Source organism: Bicyclus anynana, chromosome 8, assembly GCF_947172395.1.
Source record: "Bicyclus anynana chromosome 8, ilBicAnyn1.1, whole genome shotgun sequence".
Classification (NCBI taxonomy): Eukaryota; Metazoa; Arthropoda; class Insecta; order Lepidoptera; family Nymphalidae; genus Bicyclus; species Bicyclus anynana.
The window spans coordinates 3,354,845-3,378,056 of record NC_069090.1 but is presented as its reverse complement, the minus strand read 5'-3'; the positions used below and the strand labels follow the sequence as shown (position 1 = coordinate 3,378,056).

At 36.3% G+C, this 23,212-nt stretch overlaps 1 protein-coding gene across 1 annotated transcript in view; it reads right to left on the bottom strand.

The window, feature by feature from the left end:
* Positions 1–615: 615 nt before the first annotated feature.
* The window catches only part of LOC112051963 (neurofibromin), a gene marked incomplete in the record, with an annotated part of 66,650 nt that continues 44,053 nt past the window's right edge, over positions 616–23,212 (bottom strand). Inside the window, 29 exon segments of the mRNA XM_052882967.1 lie at positions 616–1,678; positions 2,057–2,109; positions 2,800–2,953; positions 3,044–3,142; positions 3,717–3,804; positions 4,683–4,758; positions 5,355–5,484; positions 6,089–6,184; positions 6,768–6,851; positions 8,055–8,132; positions 9,870–9,940; positions 10,855–10,960; positions 11,620–11,732; positions 12,268–12,443; positions 13,097–13,176; positions 13,309–13,449; positions 14,198–14,331; positions 14,693–14,772; positions 15,299–15,511; positions 16,211–16,358; positions 17,293–17,464; positions 17,953–18,039; positions 18,604–18,654; positions 19,215–19,318; positions 20,277–20,470; positions 20,977–21,053; positions 21,123–21,229; positions 21,874–22,054; positions 22,889–23,026. Coding sequence (XP_052738927.1) covers positions 2,069–2,109; positions 2,800–2,953; positions 3,044–3,142; positions 3,717–3,804; positions 4,683–4,758; positions 5,355–5,484; positions 6,089–6,184; positions 6,768–6,851; positions 8,055–8,132; positions 9,870–9,940; positions 10,855–10,960; positions 11,620–11,732; positions 12,268–12,443; positions 13,097–13,176; positions 13,309–13,449; positions 14,198–14,331; positions 14,693–14,772; positions 15,299–15,511; positions 16,211–16,358; positions 17,293–17,464; positions 17,953–18,039; positions 18,604–18,654; positions 19,215–19,318; positions 20,277–20,470; positions 20,977–21,053; positions 21,123–21,229; positions 21,874–22,054; positions 22,889–23,026 — 3,219 coding nt within the window.

The window sequence follows — 23,212 nt, the reverse complement described above, 5'->3', positions numbered from 1 at the left end:
TGTAATTTTCAACTTACCGCATTTATATCATAATGTACTATTAATAATATTTAGTGGCATCCAAATGTGTATTGCTAGTTTTCGATACATATTTATTCATTTTATTTCAAAATTGTACATCACAAAAGATATCTCTCTGTTATAAATTTTAATTTGGCATGATAATTAATATAATTATTATAACATAAACATTACGATTTATCTTCTGTATATTAATATACATATTTTCATGTCACATACTACTTAGGTATATCTATTTTTTTCCCATGACAAAAACATCACACTATTTGCGTAGTCTATAAATTATATATCATATATGTATAAATCTACAATATATGTTAATTTTGATATAATATAATATATATTTTGTTTCAGACAATACTAAAATTTTAAAGTGTTTGAATATGTCGACTTTACTTATCACCATTACATTATTTTTTTTAAAAATCAATAACAAATGTATAATGACGATTCAAAATGATCCCAATATCTCACTGAATAAAGATTGTTTTTTAGTTTGTTAAGGCAAGGTAAAAATATTCAATATGCCATACTATGTGAATATTAATTTATATTTTATATCCTACACAAGAACGTGGAAAAATTAATAAGTACAAAGACATGTGATCCATTATCATCAAAGAATAATAATAGTATACGCGCCCAGGAACAGAATATTCATCCATGACCACACTGTTCAAACTAGTGTATGTGTGTGTCGGACAAAACTATGAACGAGGCAAACCATTGTGGTGGAGCGTTTTTGAGCCTTTCAAGACATTTACCAGACTTTGGTGTATGTAGGGTAGTGTAGGGTAGGGTAGGGTAGGATACGGGTACAGAAGAAGTAAGTACACATAAGGTTAGGATAGGGGTAGAGAAGAAGTAAGTACACATAAGTCAAAGGGAAGCTTGACGTTTCCGCTAGTAGGTACAGTGCCCGTCACAAGATATTGTGTTTGTGAAGTTAGCAACAAATGACTGCGCAATGAGTCAATAACGGTACAAACGGCGCGGGCAGAGAGTGTTCGCGTCTAAACGAATGCAGCTAACTTCACAATCAAAAAAGGTCCGTGGCGAGCACTGTATGCCTTATAAAGTTACAATTTAAATGATTTTTTAAGGCATATTTGGTATTGGACGTTTTGCCCAACTTGCCGTGAAAGTGAATATGAAAAATACCAGTATGGTCATTGATAAATATTTCGTTCCTGGACCCAAGTACTATATTATTACTTTAGTTAAAAATACTTATACATATATTACGTTGTGCGATAATCTTAGGCCTTCAAGCGTAGAATGGATTGTGATACGAGTGTAATAACCCTTATTTATTAATTTCACTAGCTGTACTATAAATAGCATATATTAAACTTCAAAAGTCACACCACTAGGCTATCAAAGATACACTAAATGGGAAAAAAATAGTGACCATATTACACCAATTACTATTTTTTTTTTTTTAATTCCGTATAACGCAATCCATTCTATTCTCAGCGCTTAATTAAAATGCATATTTTTTTCTAATGTGTTCAATAAAATTAAATTAGGAATTCCGCTATACTAAACACGCGTGGCGTGTTACTAGTGTGTTTCTACCATTGGCTGACACTCTTTGTCAGCGACTGCTGGCCTAGATCTCGTGCTACCAAGTTTGACAGCACGCAACAGTCATGTGCTAGAACAAAAAAAAAACATTAAAACGCAAAATAATATATACCTAACGTGTTTTATTCTTTTTTAAGTATTATTTTGTATGTATTTTGACTGTTAAAATTGATAGCTAAAATCCTCTTTTAACCATAGATTCTTTATAGGAATGAAGTAGCAAAAATAAGAATGTCACATGTCCAAGAAAGGTTATGATTTAGAACATTTCAGGAAAACACAGTTAACAAATCAAACCGTAACCAAAATAATACCCTAGAATGGCAGAGAATGACCTTGAGTGGAGTAACACACTCGTGAACGTTGTGTGTAGGGTTAAGGACGCCCTTGACAGTTAACTAACACTTCCCTTTTCCACTCAAGTCACCCTCGAAATGTTTATACATACCTCAGGGTTTTGCTAGGGATCCGCGCAATATATCGTTGGCTGACGGTGAACGCCTGAAACAATTGAAGTCACGTAAAACAATTTGTTTTTGTTTTCCCTCCAATGTACGATAATAATCAAAGTTCCAAAGTGTCTAATTGAGTGAAAACAAAAAGGAAATCTTTTTCAAAGCTATGTACCCAGAGCTCTAATTATAATTTAGTATTACTGTCATCATGTAATCATCCTAATCTCATTTTGTAATTTCCTCAATAGAAAACCTAAAACCGTAACACAAAACTATGTTTTTAAGATTCGTTTGGTAATGCTCAGTAAGACATGAGTCAACTGTATTACAATGACCTGCACAGGCGCAATGTAGTCTAATATTGCGTACTCGCAGTAGAGGACGCTAAGCACATCATTCGTGTGCCATTTTTTAGCCTTTATCCGCACCGAATGTTGTTGAATGTGAAATATGTCGCCGAAAGTTATAATTGTCATCGCCCCAAGTTGGCCTATGATGCGCACCACGACATATCTCAAAACGAGAGAAAAACAAATATGTCGACCTCGGTCTGTGATGTCGACCAATTGCAGCGGAATTATTTTCTCTCTTTTTCGTGTCATAGTTGTGATGCGCATCAAAGGCTTCAGTTCTCTCTTGGCTTTTTGAGGCAGTCCTCAGTCTCCGCCCGGCAGGCACGTCTCCACCATCGCCTGCAGCAGTTCACGAACAGCTCCAGGCTGTGTACAGTGAGTACCGGAGTAGAGGTGGTCGAGCTCGTGCAGGTCGCGCTCGGGCCGGTCGGGGTCGGGCGGCGGGGGGCGCGCGCGGTCTCCGCCCGGCAGGCACGTCTCCACCATCGCCTCCAGGCAGTTCACGAACAGCTCGCTGCTCTCCGCTGTGCACTGGTTCTATTACAAATGATATTTTATGTCAATTCATATTATGAGAGCCTATTAAGGCCTGCCGAAAAAAATCCTTAACATTAAAATAAATCGCACCTTAGTAAAGGGCCCCGCGAAACGCCAAAGTCCACCGAAGCCGCAGCTCTGCATGTAGTGTAGCTGCTGCTGGCTCGCGTCCTCTGACGCTATCATATTCTGTACACAATCATTTGGAACTTATTATTTTGTTCCAGAGTTATTTTAAAACTGGTATACTCGTATCTTTTAGATATTTTAGATATATTCATTAAAAGCAAATGGTGTCGTTGGCAATTTTGCTGAAAATTAAATACTGGTGATGAATATTGTGTTATCGCCGCGTGGCAACGACTTGCGGTATGGACGGCTTCAGTGTGCTCGTGACGTTCGAGCTGTCCACATCTCTTGTTGTGTAATTCTTTATGGGTTACTTGGGATAGCCGAAGAGAGTGACTTGAGTGGAAAAGGGGAGTGTTAGATATCTGTCAAAGGCGCCTTTAACCCTACACTCAACGTTCACAAGTGCTTGACTTCACTCAAGGTCATTCTGATTCAAACTGTAGCCAAAATAAGACCCTATCTAATTAAGTTGTCCTGACAAATGTTGTGAATCATAACCTTTGTTCGACATTAGTTTTCTCATTTTTGTAACCAATTCTGACTGCTAAAAATTGTACTTATTTAGATAAGGGTTAAAAAAATGCATTATCTTAGAATGGCAATATTGCAGTCTTCTGGATTAATTGTTTACCTGAATAATACTCTGCACGGCGCTCAGTATGACCTGGTCGTGGCAGTGCAGCAACACGTGGTTTATTTTCATGTCCAACAGACTGTGACTGTAATGCAAATTGTACATAATAATACATCGGAAGGCTCTTTATTAAGGGACACTTAGAGGGTATTACATTAATACGTAATACTTTTGGGGACAATCCCCATTTTAGACATTTAGTACAAGACATAAAAGTATTCAAGAAGAAGAATATACTTTCAAGCACTTTCTGTGCTTTTTCTTGTCTTTCGGCTTCAGCAGGAGCTTCAGGAGATATTTCTTCCTCGGTAATACATAGATCACTCGCGTTTAACCCGGACAAGGAGTGTAACTTCGAACCTCCAAGTCCAGAGGACCAAGAGAATGCACAAGCATGAACCTCTATACTCCAAGGAGTAAAAGTGAATCTACATACACGAAAACATTGGACAGAGCAGCAACACTATTTCCGCAACGAAACATTTTTGAATTACAGTCCGCAGTTTTGATTTTTTTTTTCCATAAAACGAAAAATAAAGACTAAAATGCTTTTCTAATGTTACCCGGGATAGAACTCAGGAATATTATATCGTACCTTGGTTATACACCACTAGTCCAAATAGCTATGTAGAAATTTGTTGAAATTAATGGACGCTCACTGTCTTGTATTTACATACTGTCTGTATTCTCTATTTCCGCAATCTCATGTCCAAATAATTGTACTGAAGATTTAGGATAGTGCATCAAACATGCAATTCTTAGTGCGACTATGAGCGGTGTCTAGAAACTAGTTATACACCTATATCTACGAATATATCCATAGTAACCACAGTAACATAACTTTTACGTACAATTTAAAGTGAACTTTAAAAAATAGTGATTAGGTCCACTTTACTTAGCAGAAAATGTAGGTTTAAATCTCATACCATGTTTATAAATATGACTATTACAGTGTGTACTTACATAACCGGAAACACTCTCGGAAACACGACCGATCCTTCAGCCAGGTACTGATAAAGTATCCTGATTTCATCTTCATCTATAAATGGAATTAAATGAATTTAATAATTAAATATTAACACTCTTAACCAATATGAATGAAATATCACAAGCGTTTAAGGTTCGTTTATATCTACAGACATTTAGCGTGCCAGACACGTGCCGTGGCAGACAAAATAATATTCTTCTATACAGTGTTTATTAACGTATTTATAACTATCGTAACCAAGCGTAACGAATATTTTGTCTGTACGGTTCATGTCTCTAGAGTCTGTTTCATGAAACCTGAACTAAAATTGACAGCGCCTTAAACAAATGACAATAAGACCATTACCAAATGACAATGAGCGCCATTAAGGCATTAGTGCCGCGTCTGGGGGACTTCTTTCATGAAAAGGACTTTAAGTATCTCTATCTACCTGTAGGCAGTGTGAATAGACGGTGTCTATGGGTGTCTGCCACGCTACTTGTCTGTGACGCACTGTCTGTAGATATAAACGGACCTTTACTCTTTGTTTATAGTTTTTGGATTTGTATATTTCTTTATTTTGATTCCATAATTGTTTTCTTTTAAAATGATTCGTTTAATCTATGATCTATTTAGTATAATATGATTTTTTAGCTCAGAGGGTTTACCTGTAGTATATTTGACTAAAGTGGCCAACACGGTGAGCACGAGGGCTTGCGTCGTGAAGTCAACCAGAACCGACGGCTCCAACAGTGTGTTGCATTCAGGACTGTTCGTCTCCTTGTCCGTTGAGTTTTGCTAGGAATTATAACTTGTAAGGGATTGTACCAAACATCCTTACACTTTTTGCAGGATAAAAGCCCATGTGTTAATCTACTTCTATTTCAAGTTTGCGGCGAATAGGGGTAATAAACATACACACAACAAACACATACACCAATTTAGGCTAAAAAATATTGGTGATACAATATTAAAATGCATTTCGGTGACAACCAACTTATCTATACTTGCCCAGTTAGGATCAAAACAGGGCTCTCTACCACCCGCTTCAAGTATATTTAGTTTCTAGAAAAGACGGAGCTATTTTTGAAAAACTATCTGTAACTGGAAAAATAGTAGGGAAACATTCACGGGAGCGAACCAGATACATTGGTCTGACAAGATGCGCACCACACTCGAGTTGTGTATACGATGTTCCTTAAACATAAGGACTACTAATAGCTATAACAGGACAAGATTGCGTAACATCATAAGGACAAACGTCATGCTGTCATGTCCTGCAGGACCACGTCCAGGACATGAGAGCATGATCTTTGTTCTTCCAGGTTTTTTCCTCAAACTTAAAATCTACTACTGACAGAGAAGGATAACTGTGATGAGTCTTATACAGTGCTACACTAACCTTGGTGGCGTGATCAGGATAGTCAACCAACTTGGAAGCAGGTCGTTCACTTTCATCCACACTGCCGGAAGAGGCCTTTTCCTCGTCATCTATGCTCTGTTAAAAAAAAATAGAGATTTCAATATTTCTTTTAACGACTTCTTCTTACTTCTGTTCTTTTTTCTTTTTCTAATTTTTCTTTCTTTCTTTTAAATCTCCTGAACTAGTTTATTAATTTTAATATAAATTACACGTTTATGGTAAAAGTTTATCCAGTGGTAATGGTATAGTAATCCGGCTCGAAGGACCACAATTGGCGTCTTGACGCTTTTTTGATAATAATATTATAAATGAAACACTTTACTGACAGACAGACTGTATGTATATCGAATAAAGAAAAAGGGGCCCACTGCAACAGTGTGATGCCGAGTGGAGGCGATGACCCCCGTGCCTTTCTTCCGTGCGTCGGTGCAATGATGCACAGATAGTGATAAATATATAGCCTTTATGTTAAAAAATCGGAGAAGTACAAGTCGTATTCGCCCACCTAGGGTTTGATACACATTTGAGTACGTAGCTTCATTACGGGAATCCATTTGTAAATTTTTTTATTCAAAAGCCAATATAATTGGCTCCAAAAAAATTCAAGATAACGTCTATTTCTAAAATCTAGATTGTAGACTATCATTACATTACGTACATCCACAACGCTGTCCAAGTCCAGGTCCCGAGCCGCGTCCCCGGCCGAGCCGTGTTGCACGCTGTGAGCGCGCCCCTCACTGTCCTGTGTTACATTTGACACAAAGTTACCATAAATAATGAAATCTTTTCAATTTACGTGTGTTCTACTCGTACAAGTGTAGATCCAGAATTTACAAAGTGCGTACATATAGTGTATACGGAAAACTTCATTCGTCAATTTCACACATCTTTTTAAATTTTTGGTGCAATGTAATAGTTTTAAATTATTAATTAACGTTATTTTTTTATTTACACAAACTTGAAATTTTTTACGTTATCATAGTTTGACAGTCTTTAACAAGTGGGCCTTTGCTGGACTAAATAAAGAAATTTACTGTAGGCAAACTGCTTAACTCAATCCTCCCCTGCGCAGTACAGGCACGCGCGTCTTTAATTTATGTTTCATCGTGCAATATAATAAAAACAAAAAAGTTAAATGAATGCCAAGAATTTTATAGATCTGATATGGATAATCGAATCGTATAAATCTCAAAAGTTTTTTACGTTACTGAAATTATCGGCAGCAATTAAATTATCTGGATCCACGCTAATGTATACATGTAGGATAACGCTAGCGAGGGAAAAAATAGTTTTAAGGGTGTTTTACTGCAGGGATGCCTAGGATTGTTGTCATCTCAGTAGTAGATTAGGTAAGTTAGTCTTTAAATAATTATACTATGCCAATGCAAGGGGAAAAGCAGTATTTATCTGATGTATGATCTATTTTAGGCACACCCAGTGATAGGTTAGGGGTGATAACACATTTGTATTCAGCATTAAGAACATTTTTACCCGACTTTTCGAAAAATAGACCTTAAATAACAGCGACGTGCATAATCTTTTTTTAACCAGGGCAGGTACTAATCAGGGGTACACTATAAAAGGTAGACAAATCACACCAATAGGGGTAAAAGGCGTAGGCAGGGTTTTGATGCGAGTATGGAGTGCACGCCGCTAGTGACGAATTTATATACATACATAATTTTCGTCCTGACCTGAATTTCTGAATTTGTCAAAAAGGTAGTTGAGTCAAGATGAATATTTTAAGTCATTTTACCGTTAAATTTTACCCTCAACAATAAAATACAGTATTCATTATTATCAGCTAGAACTATCAAAAAAAATATTTAGCTGACATATTTTCACTAATACTTTTTTATTCCATTTGCAGATTTTATTTGCTGTTTTATATAAAGTTATGTTAATATTATAATGCTGGTTAGAAAAAATATATAACATATTTTACCCTAGGTGGTCCAATAGTGTCCTTAGAAGTTGGCACTGAAAAGGACCTTTGGGTCTTAAACCGCATTCTGGCCGAGGTCTAATTAGAAGCACAGTGCAAAGCGGTTTTACATTCATGCACAAACCATTGAGATTATCATCATGTACGTGTGTGATGGAGTGAATACATATTCGTTTTTGAAAATATACAATTTATTATAATAATATATTTTTAATCGTGTATTAATGTAAATTATTAAAATTTATTATTAAATAGTATTAAATTATGTTTTACATGAAAAATTACATTTTTAATGAAATGTTTTTATTTATGGAAAAAAAGAGAAATTACTCGATGCACAAAGCGCGAAGATGAATAACGATAAAAACGTTATTAAACGATAACAGTTATTTCGTCGGGAAATACGTTACGTGTGGAACGAAACGAATATGTGTGATTGTGTGAGAGAGACAAACATACGAACGCAACGATTGCACAAGTCCATACAAGTCGCATGAAAGAACATGACAGAATGGTTAGTTACTTTACTGAAAATAGAAAGACAGTTATAGATTGTGATGATTTATGGAAGATTGTGGCCTATATATCTATTGTTACCTGTAGGCCTTAATAATTTTCGAGACAAGAGAAAGACAAATGTCGACCTATAGGAGCGGCATCGAATATATCGCTCTCTTTCATTATGTTGGGACGAAAGAGAGCGATATTTATTCGGTCCCTATTGGTCATGTTTTTTCTCTTCACGAGAATTAAAGTAGGCGCAGACTATTCACATATGTATTGTCTATACATAATAGCGAGTTATAGCATGGTAGTAGTACATAAAGTTTTCATTCTTCCATAAACCATAAAGAATACAGATGAAATACCACAAATAGTTTTATAGAACACTTGCTAACTATAAACCAAAATTAAATGTACAGCCAATTGTTAAATAAATTTAGACATATCTTTCAATGCAATTTCTTAGTATAGGAATTCAATAGGTACTGTGTGATTATATATAAGAAACGTTTGGCTGTACATATATGCTTAATAATAATGAGAATACATGATTCCAATCAATGTACCAACACATAAGCTTTACTTAGTTACTTGTATACTGTTCAAAATAAGGCGTCAACAAGCCAATTTTCTTTGCCAAATCTTCTTACAATGCGGAGGAAAGACGTATATCGTAATTTATGAAGAAAGTGTTAAAAAATACCGATTAAATGCCGTATTAAATTTAAATGATAATACCGAATTTATTTCTCAAGACTTCAACGGTTAACGCGTTAATGTCGCAAGAAAATCACAAAACAGGTATTTGATCAAATCTAATAGAAGTATTTGATGAAATCACGAAAAAAATTTACACCATTTTTTTTAAATAAATCTGTACAAATTTTTAGAATTTACCAAGTCTTGCGATAAACTTAAGCCAAGTTAGGTTATGTTAATACAAAACAATTCAGATGGCTAGATCGTCTGTATGTGATAAACGTGTCCATTATTATTTCAGTAAAATGGCTTATACATTTGATTATATCCATTTATTTCTGTTAAGGAAATGATCCCAAGAGTCACATTTTAATGCCCTTTGTAGTTTCATCAAATCCCTCAGTGTTTGATCAAACTAAATACATATTTTTGTTATAGCGACATGTAAATCACAAAAAAAATATAAATGTAATATGTATTTGAAGAAAATTTTAGATAGTCTTTCCACCGCATAAAAAATACATACTTTTGAAGTCAAACTAAACACCAATTATTCGAATATTACCGATCACAAATATTACGAGTGTATGCTACTGCGTATGTCGGTGTTACCTGGTGGGGAATGCTCATCAGATGCGGACTGTGGCCTCCGCTACTCGATTGTTGCGACGTTGGAGATTTACCTACGGAATTATGTATGTACATGACATTAAAGGAAAGTTTGACAAGTCTCGGATAGCTTATTGACAAGTTTTGTCTTTGTCATTTGTTTGTTGACATAAAGTAAGAACTCATCAAAGGGTGGTGAAATCCTGTAGGGTCTGATTTATTTTATAGCAGGGGATTTAGAGGTTAGATTCACCAAGTTAACAGACTGATCAATCAGAGATGTTAATCTATATAATGATAATCTATAACTTATTATATTCGATCTATTTTAGGAAGTACATTTGGCTTTGCATATAGTGGTAAGAGGACAGATCAATCGCGTTTGCACCTTTATTCTGAAGTTTCGTTTCGTTAAAGCACTGTCTATCAAACGCTTTTCTGTATACATTGCTACTACATTTAATGCCAAACAGAATTCCGAAGAAAAATTCAGAAGAAAAAGTAGACAACCTCCCATGCCCTGTCCTCAACAGTCATTCGAGCCGAAACAAGGAAGGGCGAGCCCGGTTCTTTGCGTGTTTTTCCCCGGACCGCATGCTTAGCTCCCTACAAGTTATTTACTCTTCGCACTCTCCCCCTTCTAGGGCTGTGACTCCACTACACGACGGATTCCCCCCAATTCTAAAAGTAAACAGACTATATACTTTGTTAGCAAGTATGGTTAGCTTGGTATGGACATGTAATGCGTAGGGAGGAAAGTCATATTACTAGAAAAATGTTCAATGTGCAAGTGGAAGGACATAAGAGGAGAGGAAAGCCAAAGAAGAGATGGTTGGATTGTGTGAAAGAGGACATGTGTGTAAAAGGAGTGGATGATGAGTTGACGAGTAATAGAGACGAAAGGAAAAGATTGCCATATTTTTCCGATCCCACTTAAGTGGGATAAGGGTAAGGAGATGATGATGATACTTTGTAAGCAAGTACTTACCGCCGTGCATTGAAGACAACGCAGATTGGTCTAGAATGTCCCACGATTTCTGTCGTCGACTCTGACACGATGAATGTGATGACTGCGGGTGGATAAGCATCGACGACTGAAAACGAAGCCATAACCATGTCTATTTGATCAATGTCTAATAAGCATAATATTTAAAAATTGATGCCAAAAATTATTGTTGTATAATCAAATAATATATTCATCTGAAAACACAGTTCATTTTCAACTGTCTTATGATCTGACAACCGCGACCATTCTGTCATGAGCAAGAATGTGACAACAAACATGTTAAATTCAATGCGTGGTAAGATCTTTATAAATCTAATGATTATCCCCAATTTCATACGTCATCCCCGATGAACGAACAGAACCGGAAATATCTGAATCGGGAATGTCGCCCTCTCTTACGTCCCAATGCAACAAAAGAAAGAGCTGTATTTCCGGTTCAGCGCTAATAAATCGATTTGTCTTCACGAAAAATGTCGTGGCGCGCATCGTAGCCCTACTGATCATGGATTCTACGATCACGGGGGTGTCGAGACTGATCTCCCTCAATTCCAGAAATGAATGCCTTTTCTATCCCATCTGAACGTCTTCTTAAGCCAAAGACCGAGTCTCACAGAAGATGCACTCAGAGTCTTCTGTCTCTCACATTCTACCATCCCTTGGGCTTGACTTTGACAGTTCTGACACTCGTCTAAATCTCTTAATAAATGGTATAGTAAAATTAAACTCTTTATCAGAAGAAACAATTACCTGGTGATGTTCAACAGCGGGGCAGTAGTGATCGCAGTCGTCAGGCAGCCATTTTGGCAAGGAATGTTTGACGTGGCAACGGGAACGGACCTCCTCGCTGACACACACGAGCGCTGTAAGCATGTTGCGTTTTACAAGTTGTATGTATTTCTGTTGGCAGCGCATCACGTTGCAACTATTTAATGGACTCAATTAAAACATGACATGACTGAAGTTTATACCTACTACAAGGTAGGACCGAAAATTCAGTATCGTTCCATTGGGAGTCCTCCCTTCCCTTACAACCAAAGTAGAAAGTTAGAACCAAAGAAAGTTAAAACGCGGGCAAATCTTAATATAATATCAATTATATGTCACATTGTTTGTCCTTAATGACACCTAAACTACTTAACTTACTTAATTAAATTTTCACACTGTGTGCAGTTTGATCCAACTTGAAAGATAGGATAGGTTAGGAGTAGGGTAGGGGTAGATTAGGGGTAGAGTAAGGATAGGGTAGGGGTTGGGTAGGAAATAGCAGAGCAGCAGAGTTGGGGCAGGGAAGAAGTAAGTGCATATAAGTCAAAGTGAAGGTTGATCAAGCTTTACTTTTCACACCTTTTACACTTCACACCGATGAGTGTAAAAATGATATTTGTCAAACAGTACCGGTGAGATAGGCGACAGTGCGCGGGGTGGGCTGGAACTTGTCGCGGTGCGGGCGCGCCGCCAGCGACAGCAGCGCCGCCAGCACGCGACACGTGCGCGACACCGTGCCCGGCGCCGGGTGCCGGAAGCCCTTCAGCAGGTGCCCCACCAGCGCGAAGTGGAAGTTGGACCGGAAACTGGTAGGTGATCATCATCATCATCATCCGCTTGATTTATTGATGGTCGTATCTTGTAAATTAGCCAGTCAGGATTGTTTGCAATAGCTTTTTTTAAAATCTTACAAATTCAAAGAACCGACAACTTATTTTTATTTGTTATTTTATTAAAAGGTATGAAAATTTCGGAATATTTTTAGCAAGTAAAGTGTCCCTAATATTATGACTACTAGTTTCTTTAAGTATCATCGATAATGATGATACTTGTATTATTTAATGTCTATTTTAACAGTCTGCTACAAGGTAGGCTACCTTTATATAGGTGAGGAAGAGATATGAAAAAGAGGTCCACGTTGTTCCAATGCGGATTAGAGGATTTAGGGTGAAAATCTTCCAGGCTAATGACCGGTATACACGAAATACTTTAAGTGTTTTTTGTGGTGGTCCACAACAAAAAATATATATTCTGGGCTTGTTCGTGTTTATTTTAGTCACAAATTAACGAATTAAGCAAATATTCGCAAATGGTTAAATTTAAAACCAATTCTTCTAGTATCGGTACTACTACGAGTACTACCCACCAAAATTTACTACATCAATTTTTTTTGCTTAAGTTATTAAAATGAATAACCTAATTAACGTAACATAAATTAGTAATACAAAGTTAACCGTACCTTAGACCAACAGCATGATCCATTTGCTTAAAATGCCACTCCAAAGGTTCTCTAGTTTCCAACATTACTTGCTCAAAAGGCTGAAAATAGATAAATCTAACTTTTAGACTTTCAATCCACAAAACCAATAAATTCTGGTATCTATTTAATACAAAGACCGCTCGGAACCAACACAATAGTCACAACATTCACAATATTATATATGCACTAACCTTATCATCGAAAGCCCCTTGCGAATCCAACGTATGCAAGTTTTGTTCCATCAAAGCTAGACCAGCCGCATATAAGGTTGGCTCATCCAATTGCAGTACTGACAATGCAACCCAGAATAAAGCTTTATGGATTGGAGATTCCTATAAACACAAATGTCTAATAAAAATATGCATTTTCGTACAGACGCACAGAATATGTCGTAACATAAATTATTTTATTGGCCTTATTACAGTTACAGCATGTTCTGTGTTAGAACGGGTATCCAAAGCTGCTCTAGTAGGATCCTAACAAATTAGGCTCGACAGAAAGAACTACACGAGCAAAAAAGTCGAGTGCTGACATGTCATAAAGTAACTTGCACCTGGGTCACAAATCCCGTGCTCTTCTTAAATTTTCTCTCTCGCACTATAGACCCGGCGCCCGCACGATGAATCCATAGTATGCTAAGATATGAGTCTCATTTTCCACCGATTTTTTACACGAAAGAGTTCAAAGTGGCCTTTAAATAACAGAGTATTTTAACACAAATACATAATTCTTGTTGAAATAGCAGGAGACAATGCAGAAAATTGGTAATTAGTAAACTACTTAGTAAAACAGCTACAACCTGCATAACTATAATCTACATTCTACATCCAAAAAATACACACTACTCGATAAAACACAGTTAAAATCAAAGATTAGTTACGGTGAGTGAGAACCGTAATGCATATTGTGCGGTTTAAGTGAAGCGTTGTCGTTTTGAGGTTGTGTTACTCGTATTTTTATTTACAGAGTCTCATGACAAAACCATAACTTATTTCTGATACTAGAGTTCGCCGCGTTCGTTAAATAACTTGTTTTGTCTTTGTTACTTTTATATTTCTTAACTTATGTAAGAATACTTACGGGATACAATAGCGGCTGAAGCCTGGTCAAGCACATGATAATAGCTTCCAATAGTGCCAGATCGTTCAATGATTCCAACGCCTTTACTAGTATGCGCAGGAGCTGTTTCATGTCATCGTCTGTTACGTTTTTACCTATAGAGTAACAGGAAGAGACAGGTTTCATCAAGGTATTGTGTTACGATTTTTATTTTAAACCTGACCTTACCATTGCAATGAACGAGAGAGCATGTTTTATTTTGTTGGGTAGATATTATGCAATTTTTTGTTCATCTCTTTTTTAGATAGACAAATGAAAAAAAATATCATTGATTTAAGTAAAAATTCATTTTCTTCAAAAAGTATACCAACTTTGCAGTTTAGTTTTGAATAATGTGCAAGTTCATTCAAAACTCCAAATGTAAAAGAAAAAGTTTATGCGTTTTGGATGGTAGATTTAAGGAAATGCATTAATTTAGTCCATTTTTTGCTAATGAAATAAGTAATAGTAACTTACTTATGCACCCAAACACTATGAGTGCTCGTGGTTGCAGAGCTGGGTTGAAGCAAAATGCGAAACTCTTTGCCAACGAAGTCCTGGAAATTGACGCCAAAATAATAGTAAAACCAAATTTTGAACCAACATTAAAAAAATATAACACAGAATTTCAATCGTTAGAGATATCAATATTATATGTTTTATTTATTTTAATCTCCTTCGGATTTCCTGGATTAGTATCATCAGTGAAAAAATCACATTCTTCATTAACGTTTTATCTTAACGTTGTTATTTTCGGTCGGCAATTTCTTAGGTCACTGTCGTTAAAAGCCCATGGTTACTGGGACGTCGGGTCTGCTCTTCCACAAACCACATCGGCTCAAACTTTCCTTTAAGCCAAGGTCACAGAGGACACCCCCTAAAAAACGTCTCCCTGCGTTCTTTCAGCAGTCGGGCTGGTACACCTAAACCCTCCTCTCTCTGAAAAGCTACTGCGGTCCTAATAACGCCCGTTAAGCTGTCTTCTTAAGAAGCTTCAGAACAACAAAAGCCCAATCAGAAACAAATGTACCCAGGTACGCCATTTGAAAGTTTAAGTAAACGAAAGAAATAAAGTGCAGTCACCATGTTTCCAGCCAATCACAAGTCGGCACGTCACGCATACACGCCTCCATGATCTCAAGCAACGCGTCCACGATGATCTCCAGCGACTGCAAGGGCAGACGCTCACGGTCGGACTGCGAGCCCGGCGCCAGGCTGATGTGACTCACTCCAGAGCTACTGGGCGCACCGTTGGGCCCGACGCTGGTCTCCGAACAGTTGTACGAGTCTATGTACCTGGTAGGACCACGGATCTCTTGTTATTTGTTCAAAGAGATATGGTTATTTGAGCAGCTCTTTACGCATCCCTAATGAGTTATTACTGTATTCGGTAATTATAAAAAATTCCACACAACATAAAAATAGGACTACTCTTCCAAAATACAAGAATTAAAAGAAGACAAATGTAAAGCAAAATATGCAAAACACGTCCAAAGTTTTAGTTTTAATTAAGCTGATTTAAATTTATTTAATGCCGGCATAAAAACTAAAAAAGACACGCATTTTAGCACCCACTAAAAATTACAAATATTGAATTTAAGTCACGTGATTATTTTTTTCGTATTCCTGACAGCAAACCCTTTCATTGGATATCCATATCATGGGGGTGGATTTCAAACAGCCAGTCCGCCATTGTGGAGAGGCCGCCATATTGGATGTAATGTTAGTTAGTCATGTATTGTCATCAGAACTCAATATTTCATCCTAATCGAAGACCGGGAAGTGGGTCAGATTCCAAGATTGGATTTTCTTACATACATAGTTACAAGTGAAGATAATCTATGCGTAGTAAAAACCTTTTTTATTGTTTTAAACTTAACTAGTTGTTAACTAGTTTTGTTAATCTAATGTAAAAGTATTAGTTCATTTTTATTCGTGAACTCGCTAAATCTAGGCAAATTATCCAATGTTTCGTACTATTCATTAAGAACTTACCAGTCAGCTGTATGCCGGTTGTAAGGGCTCCTGAAAGCAGTGACCGCGGCCGACTTGACCTTCGATATTCCGAACATTTGGTAGAACTTGGGCAGAGCGAATTCATCGAGTGATAGCATCAGTAATCGTTGCGTCTCCTCTGTGAAACCTTTTTAACACCCGACATTAATGAAACACGTTAGTTGTTTGCAAAACAGTAAAGTTAATTATGAATGTTATTTAAACGGGTACCACGATAAAAAGATGAGATTTTTCAGTCCCGTCGTGACCACGATTCATGCAACTGGGTCGAAATATCGACATTAAAAATCTCGTCTTTTTATCGTGGTATGTACCTGTTTAAATAATATTCATTATGAACAACCACGAAATAAGTTTAAAATCAGAAGTCAATTATTCTCCCCTTATTTTGTTCACTATTAAGTCTTCCTTTTTGATTTGATTCCTTGATCTGGTTGAGTAATCTATGAAGACATAACTTAAAACGCTGTTGATTAGATGCTAAAAACTTGGACAATTGGCTTTACCAATAAAGTGTAAACGTGTAAAAATAAGATATTTTTTCTAAGCGACTAAAAGTTTTTGTATCACCCAGTTACGTCAATTTATCAAGAAAATTTGGGTTTGGGTATTTTAAATTTTTAAAAACGAAAGCGTCAAAATTTTCACAATTCCATACAACCATGCAAAAGAATTACCAGCAAACTTAAGATGCGTGCCAAAAGATATCGTGATAATTTTGGCCTCAAGCCAACAATTGATATCTTTTTTAAATATGACCAATATTTCCATTCCCCTCGAACTAGTCGAGAAAGACTGTATTAGGAGTGGGTACGACAATATACCAACGGAAAGGGGATCGAACCACCAACCCTCGGTGATGTGTCCGACCGCTCTTACTGTTATACTATTGAGGCTCAAATTTGCTATATGACGAAAGGGAGAGCAATATGTCGTCAAAATTGTCTATATCTTGTTGTGCATCTTAGGCTGGCAGGATACAATTATTACTTTGGTGATAATATCTTACCAGTAAATGTAGGCGAGCTTGTAGGATACAATTTATTTGCTAAATGACTTACCAGCGAATGTAGGCGAGCTGCACGTACACAAGGAATGAATGATGTTTATGACCAGGCCGTGGGTGGCGGCGCGCATCGACACCGTACCGGAGCATACCAGGAACGTGACCGTGTGGAACAAGTACGGGAGGTGACGAGTCACGTCGAGACAGTTGTTGAATGAAAGCATCAACTGTCAAACAAATATTACAGTTAATTAACGTCTATAAGTAATATAAATATAAGTAATATATGTAATAAAACTGTCAACACATTTAACATAACGTTTAGACAAAAAAATTGGTTGTCTAAAAAAGTCGGTTTACGTACGATAATTTTACGTGATAACCGTTTTGAAAAAAACCGAGATTATTAGTGCAATTAGGACAAAGGAAACTTTTTCTATTTAGATTTTTATAGCAAAAATTAATGAACGAAACAGATGGCCCACCTGGTGGTAAAAACCATTGTCTATAAGCAGATAAACACTTCGCAGGGCAAGCAAAGAACGCGTCCTACGAAGTGCCGTCCTGCGTCCATCAAGCCTAGTTTAGAGACATAATCGTAGGTGTTAAGAGTCTGCAATTACACCGGAACCTATGCCCTTTAGACCCTATAACAGCAATGCTGTTTCGCAGCAGTAATATTCCTGGTGGTAGTACTTCCCCGGTTGAGACTTACCAAGTATCTAGCGAGTATCGCGATGTCATCCCACATCATGTGTTGCTCGAGCATAGCTGTCGGCGAATGGCACGTTTTGTCCACCACCTATCAATTTAAAAGTTATAATTTAGTAACTTAATGAGTACTTTCTTTTAAATGAGTACTTAAGTATAGACTTAATGATGAGTAATCATCATCATCTCCTTTTTCTTGTGCCAATTAAGTGGAGTCGATAATAAATCAATCTCTTCCACTCGCTTTTATCATTTGTCAACTTATCATCTACTACTTTTACACATATTTCCTCTTTTAAACACAACATCTTTTATTTTGGACTTCCTCTCCTCTTGTGTCGAGTAATTTTTAATATTGAATAATTTAACAGTTTTAAACCAAAGAAGAAAGAAAATAAAAGTAAATATACCTGTAGGCCTAGGATGCCAACAACATACTCTTGACGAGAGAAAGAACCGACCAATAGCAGCGGAACTGAAAATATAAGTCTCTCTTTCATCCTAACGTAACGAAAGAGAGATATTTCAGATTTCGTCGCTATTTGTCGATAATATAACACTTTAGTAACGAAATGTCTCGTGGTGCCCATCCTAGACCTATAGTAATACAAAATACAAATAACATAAAAAACAAATAAAATATTACATAACTTACAGATGCCGCTGTTACGGGACCCAAAACATTACTAGGCAGTTTAGATAGCGCCTGCAGAAAATAAAAATAAAGAAAAAAAAACTCAAACATAAAAATAACATAATGCTTTAAAATGAGATCGTATAATAGCTATACAAAATATTTTGATGTTACAAAACTCATAAAATAGGGATTTATAATGGACTGGTTCCTGAAACTCATCAATAACTATGCAATGTGCATAGTATCGTCGACCTAGTCTAAAGTCTGGTTTACACCACTTTTTGATAAGTGCTAGATTCACAAGTTTTGTCTTTGTCAGTTGACAAAAAGTATGAAAGTGTCAAAATTTAGGTACGTTTAGACAGAAAGTGGTGAAACGGGATCTAAATTAGGTACTTATTATGTCAAGGATTAAAGTGCAAGTTAAATGCACCAGGTCTCGTATTAATTTAAAAAGCTTTTCGGGCCACCAATAAATATTTTAAATAGTTAACTTCTGCCAGTCCGCCCGAGTGCCGTTTCGAGCAAGAGATACATGCACATTGCACAGACTATAAAGGTCGAATGTCAAGACACTAGAAGGGTTAAAAAGGCTCCTTTCACTCCCCCCTGGTAAAAGTTTTACTTACTCTGCACATTCTTCCAATAACTTTCTTAGAGACGAGCTGCACGTTGGCAGACGCGAGCGCTACCGCTGTGTCGGCCATTATCTCGATCATTGGCGATCCGAGACCTGTATACATCATTGCCGATACAAAAAATCTGTCACATTATTTTTTCAGAGAGGCTTCTAGATGTTGTCATTGTTGTAAATTATATGTATGTGATTTGTGTGAAATTGTTAGAGTCAATGAATAAATGAAATCAAAATTATTTATTTCTAGTGTAGGCTTTCGTAAATACTTGTCTTTTGTAAATACTTGAAGTGACTGTGTCTTTACCTCAAAAAGACCCTGCAAGTAACTAAGCTTTTGATATCAATGTTAACGTTTTATAACTTTCAGTTAATTTAACCAAGATCAGGAACGGAAAATTTGATAGTTGATATTATTGCAGTCACTAACAACTACATGAATTCGAGACAAATCCGTAAAGGAAATAGTTGAACTTGGGTGTAAACATGTCGAAAAAAAATATTAATATATCATTTTCAATATTGTCAATGATAACTTATTATGGATGACTTTTTAAGGATAAATTAACTTAACTACTTTGTTGGTTCAGTGATTAACCTATGTGGCTTAGGATCTTGGATCAGGTCACAGAATACCTATTAAGTATTTCTTTCTTCAAAGAGATATACAGCAAAAAATTTCAGCCCGGAGTTGGATAGTCAATAGTCAATATTCAATAGTTAGTAGCTGTTAATTTTACATTACCAACCTAATCTCACCAAGCTGCATGGTGGATCTAAGCCCTATATGCCCTCTCCTATACGGAGGGAAACCAGCAGGCTAATTCAATTACTATGACCTATGTTAGTTGACATAAAAAATTGATATTATGTGTAAACAAATTTCATCTGGTGCCTACTAACAACTCTTTGTGAATATCATACAGTAGGTAGATGACGTTTTTCAGTTGATTTGATGTTTATTTTAATAGATTGTTAATAAAGAGCAAATTAGTGAATAGGCCAGCTGGCCTTGTGGTAGGCCGTTTAAATAGACTTGTGATGATAAATTAATTACCAGAATTAACGCTTCTGTGTATAAAGCTGTCCAGCACCATATCAATCAGTTCCGGCACCTGCCCTATGGAGCCCCAGATCTTGGCTTGCACTGATGGGTACATCTCCGTCTCCTCGATGGTAAGGGTTATCAACTTCTCTAGAATTTGTGCTACTTGATTTTTGCGGCGGGATTCTTCTGAGGGTCTGCAGAACCTTTGAAATATATGCACTTGTATTAGTAACTACCCGACGTCCGCTACTTCAAACGCGAGAACCATGAAATTTCTGGGATAAAAATAGTCTATATATTGTTCAATAACCTCCGCTATCTTCCACTGAGATTCCCACAAAATTCGGTCCAGTCTTTCAAAGCCCGGCAGACCGACACAGAGACAGACAAAAATTTTAAATAAGCTTGATTGTATGTTTTGGTATCGTGTAAATAACTATAAGCACTTAACATAGTTTGATTTAAAATCACAGACAGACACTTCAATTTTATTAAATGGAATGATTAATAGGAACTTAGTTTTTGGTTGGATTTTTTGATGTCTTGAGTAAAAACTAATCTATAGATTTTCCTATTAAGAAAACACCAATGCCCTAAAATCCGAACATTATTAGGTCTGCCGGGTAAAAGTTATTTATAGAGATTTTCTATCCAGAAAACACTTAATAGCAACTTGATCTCGATAAGTTAGTGTTGTTATTTTACGCACCTCACTAAATTCGCCAACCACGGTGTCATATATTCCAAGCATAAATGTTTGAGTTCTATGGTTGAAACTTTGAATCCCTGTAAAATAAATATGTTCGGTTAAACGATTTGAAAATTTCCAAAATATATATTTTTTACTATCATTACCTGAATAGATTCTTCCAAAAATTCCAGTGTCAAATGTGGTTCATTGTGAGCCAACTTTTCGCTCACAGATTTGATGAAGATAGTGTTATTGGACGGTATACATAGGCCTGTGGAATTAGTACAATAGTTTAATCTCATTAATGTGTGATATAAACTCTAGTTCATAAATAATTTTGGTTAAAAGTTAGACAAATGTTAATTAAAAAGCAATTAACATTTGTCAAAAACTCTACATACTGGTATGTTTTATGCAGAAAAATAATTAAATACGACGATGCTATAACGTCATTACTTATTTTAGTTCAAAGTTCGTGCTAAGTGCCTCTAGATTATTATTTTTTTTCTTTTATTTTCTTCCTTTTCCTTTTCTTCCCCTCTCATCATTTTTTTCCGGAGCATTAGTCCGTATAGCACTCGTTTTCACTGGCCAGCATAAACCCAATCAGGTTTCCGAAAGTATAACCTAATTATTTGGCAGCCACAGAATTATGTAAAAGTCTGCAATTTTTTGCGGCAAAATCCTAATACATAGAATGAGTTTCAAAAGTAGCAAAGTTAGACAGCTATCAAACTAATAGGTTCTATATTTCTAACTTATTATTCCATCCATTCTATATTTGTTATATAACTTATTTTAAACATTACCTTACTTTTTAATTTTTTATTTAATTTTTTTTACTAAATGGTGGGGGTGCTATTTTTTATAGTGAAACAAACTTTATCATGTGATTACTTTATCAAGGGAACTTACCAGAAGTTTCTAATAGGGTTCCCTCAATCTTCAAATGGAAAGTCGCCGTTAGCGCACAGAGTTGGTTGTAGGCCGCAGTGCGCAGAGTGGGGTCACACGACCCAAGATTCAGTAAAGCCATGTTGAGAAGTGTTCCGGGTACGTCTTTCGGTCTAATTTTTTGATGTACAGTCACGGAATCCTTAAAAAATAATTTCTAAAGGTACAATAATAAAATGTTATTATGATACATTAATTATTATTTCAAGTATTCTAAGGTTGGTATGCAATATTTTTTGGTCCAGTTCTCATTTTACAATCCCAAAACTTTGTTTTATTAGCAAAGTACTATTTAAACTATATTGTGATTTGTAAAATGTTATCAGAAAAGAAGACCAGATTTCGAAAGGGAAATTTAAAGATTAGCCTTCCCAAAGAGGCACTTGGAAACGTATTCTCTGATACAAACATACACACTTACACACACACTTTCGCCTTTATAATATTAGTGTGATTAAGAGATCTTTATTCAAATATCACGAGTAGAACAATGATTGCAGAAAAAGTTGTAAGTGCTTATAAATAATTACCTTGAATTCTAATAATCATACAGGTAAAATTTGTGAAATTGTAGGGGTTTATCTCTGAAACTACTGAACGGATTTTGAAATTGTTTTTGCCAATAGAAAACCACGTTATTTGTGAGAGTCATAAGCTATATTTTCTTACAGAAACAAGAACTACGCGGGTAAAACCCGCGGAGGGCCTGTTAGTAACAAAATCAAGAGATACTGTGTACTTTCAGCGCTACATGTCCTAATTCAAATGGTAATGTAGCATTATGCTGAGCTGGGCCATTTTCTGGGTTATGCCACACATCGCAGGGTATTGTCCTAGATGACCTGTTGTACTGGAGAAATTGTGATGTGTGGCGTAATTTCGATTTATTTCTTTCTTACTTACTTCTCTAGTTTTGAATGTAGAACAGACAAGATAGAAAAAGTTGTGGAATGTTAGTAAAAGCGCAAACACTTACAGGTTGGCTCAGCTCCCATCGGTTCCGAATGTGTATGATGGACTGCACAATATTGTCGCAGTCGTTGTGTATGAAACTCAGAGGCGTCGGTTCGTTGATTATTGACAAAGAAAATTGATTGTCATCTACTAGACACACCTAAAAATATTCTTGATTCATTAAAACTCTCCTCTTGCCAACTATTATTATTATACGCTAGCAGGCGATCTTGACTACTTCGCTTACCTGGGACATCTGGAGCAACATATATTTAGATTGATACGCTTTGTTTCATTAGTTGTATTGTAAGAACAAGTTATCCAATAACTGCATTCGACGGAGATG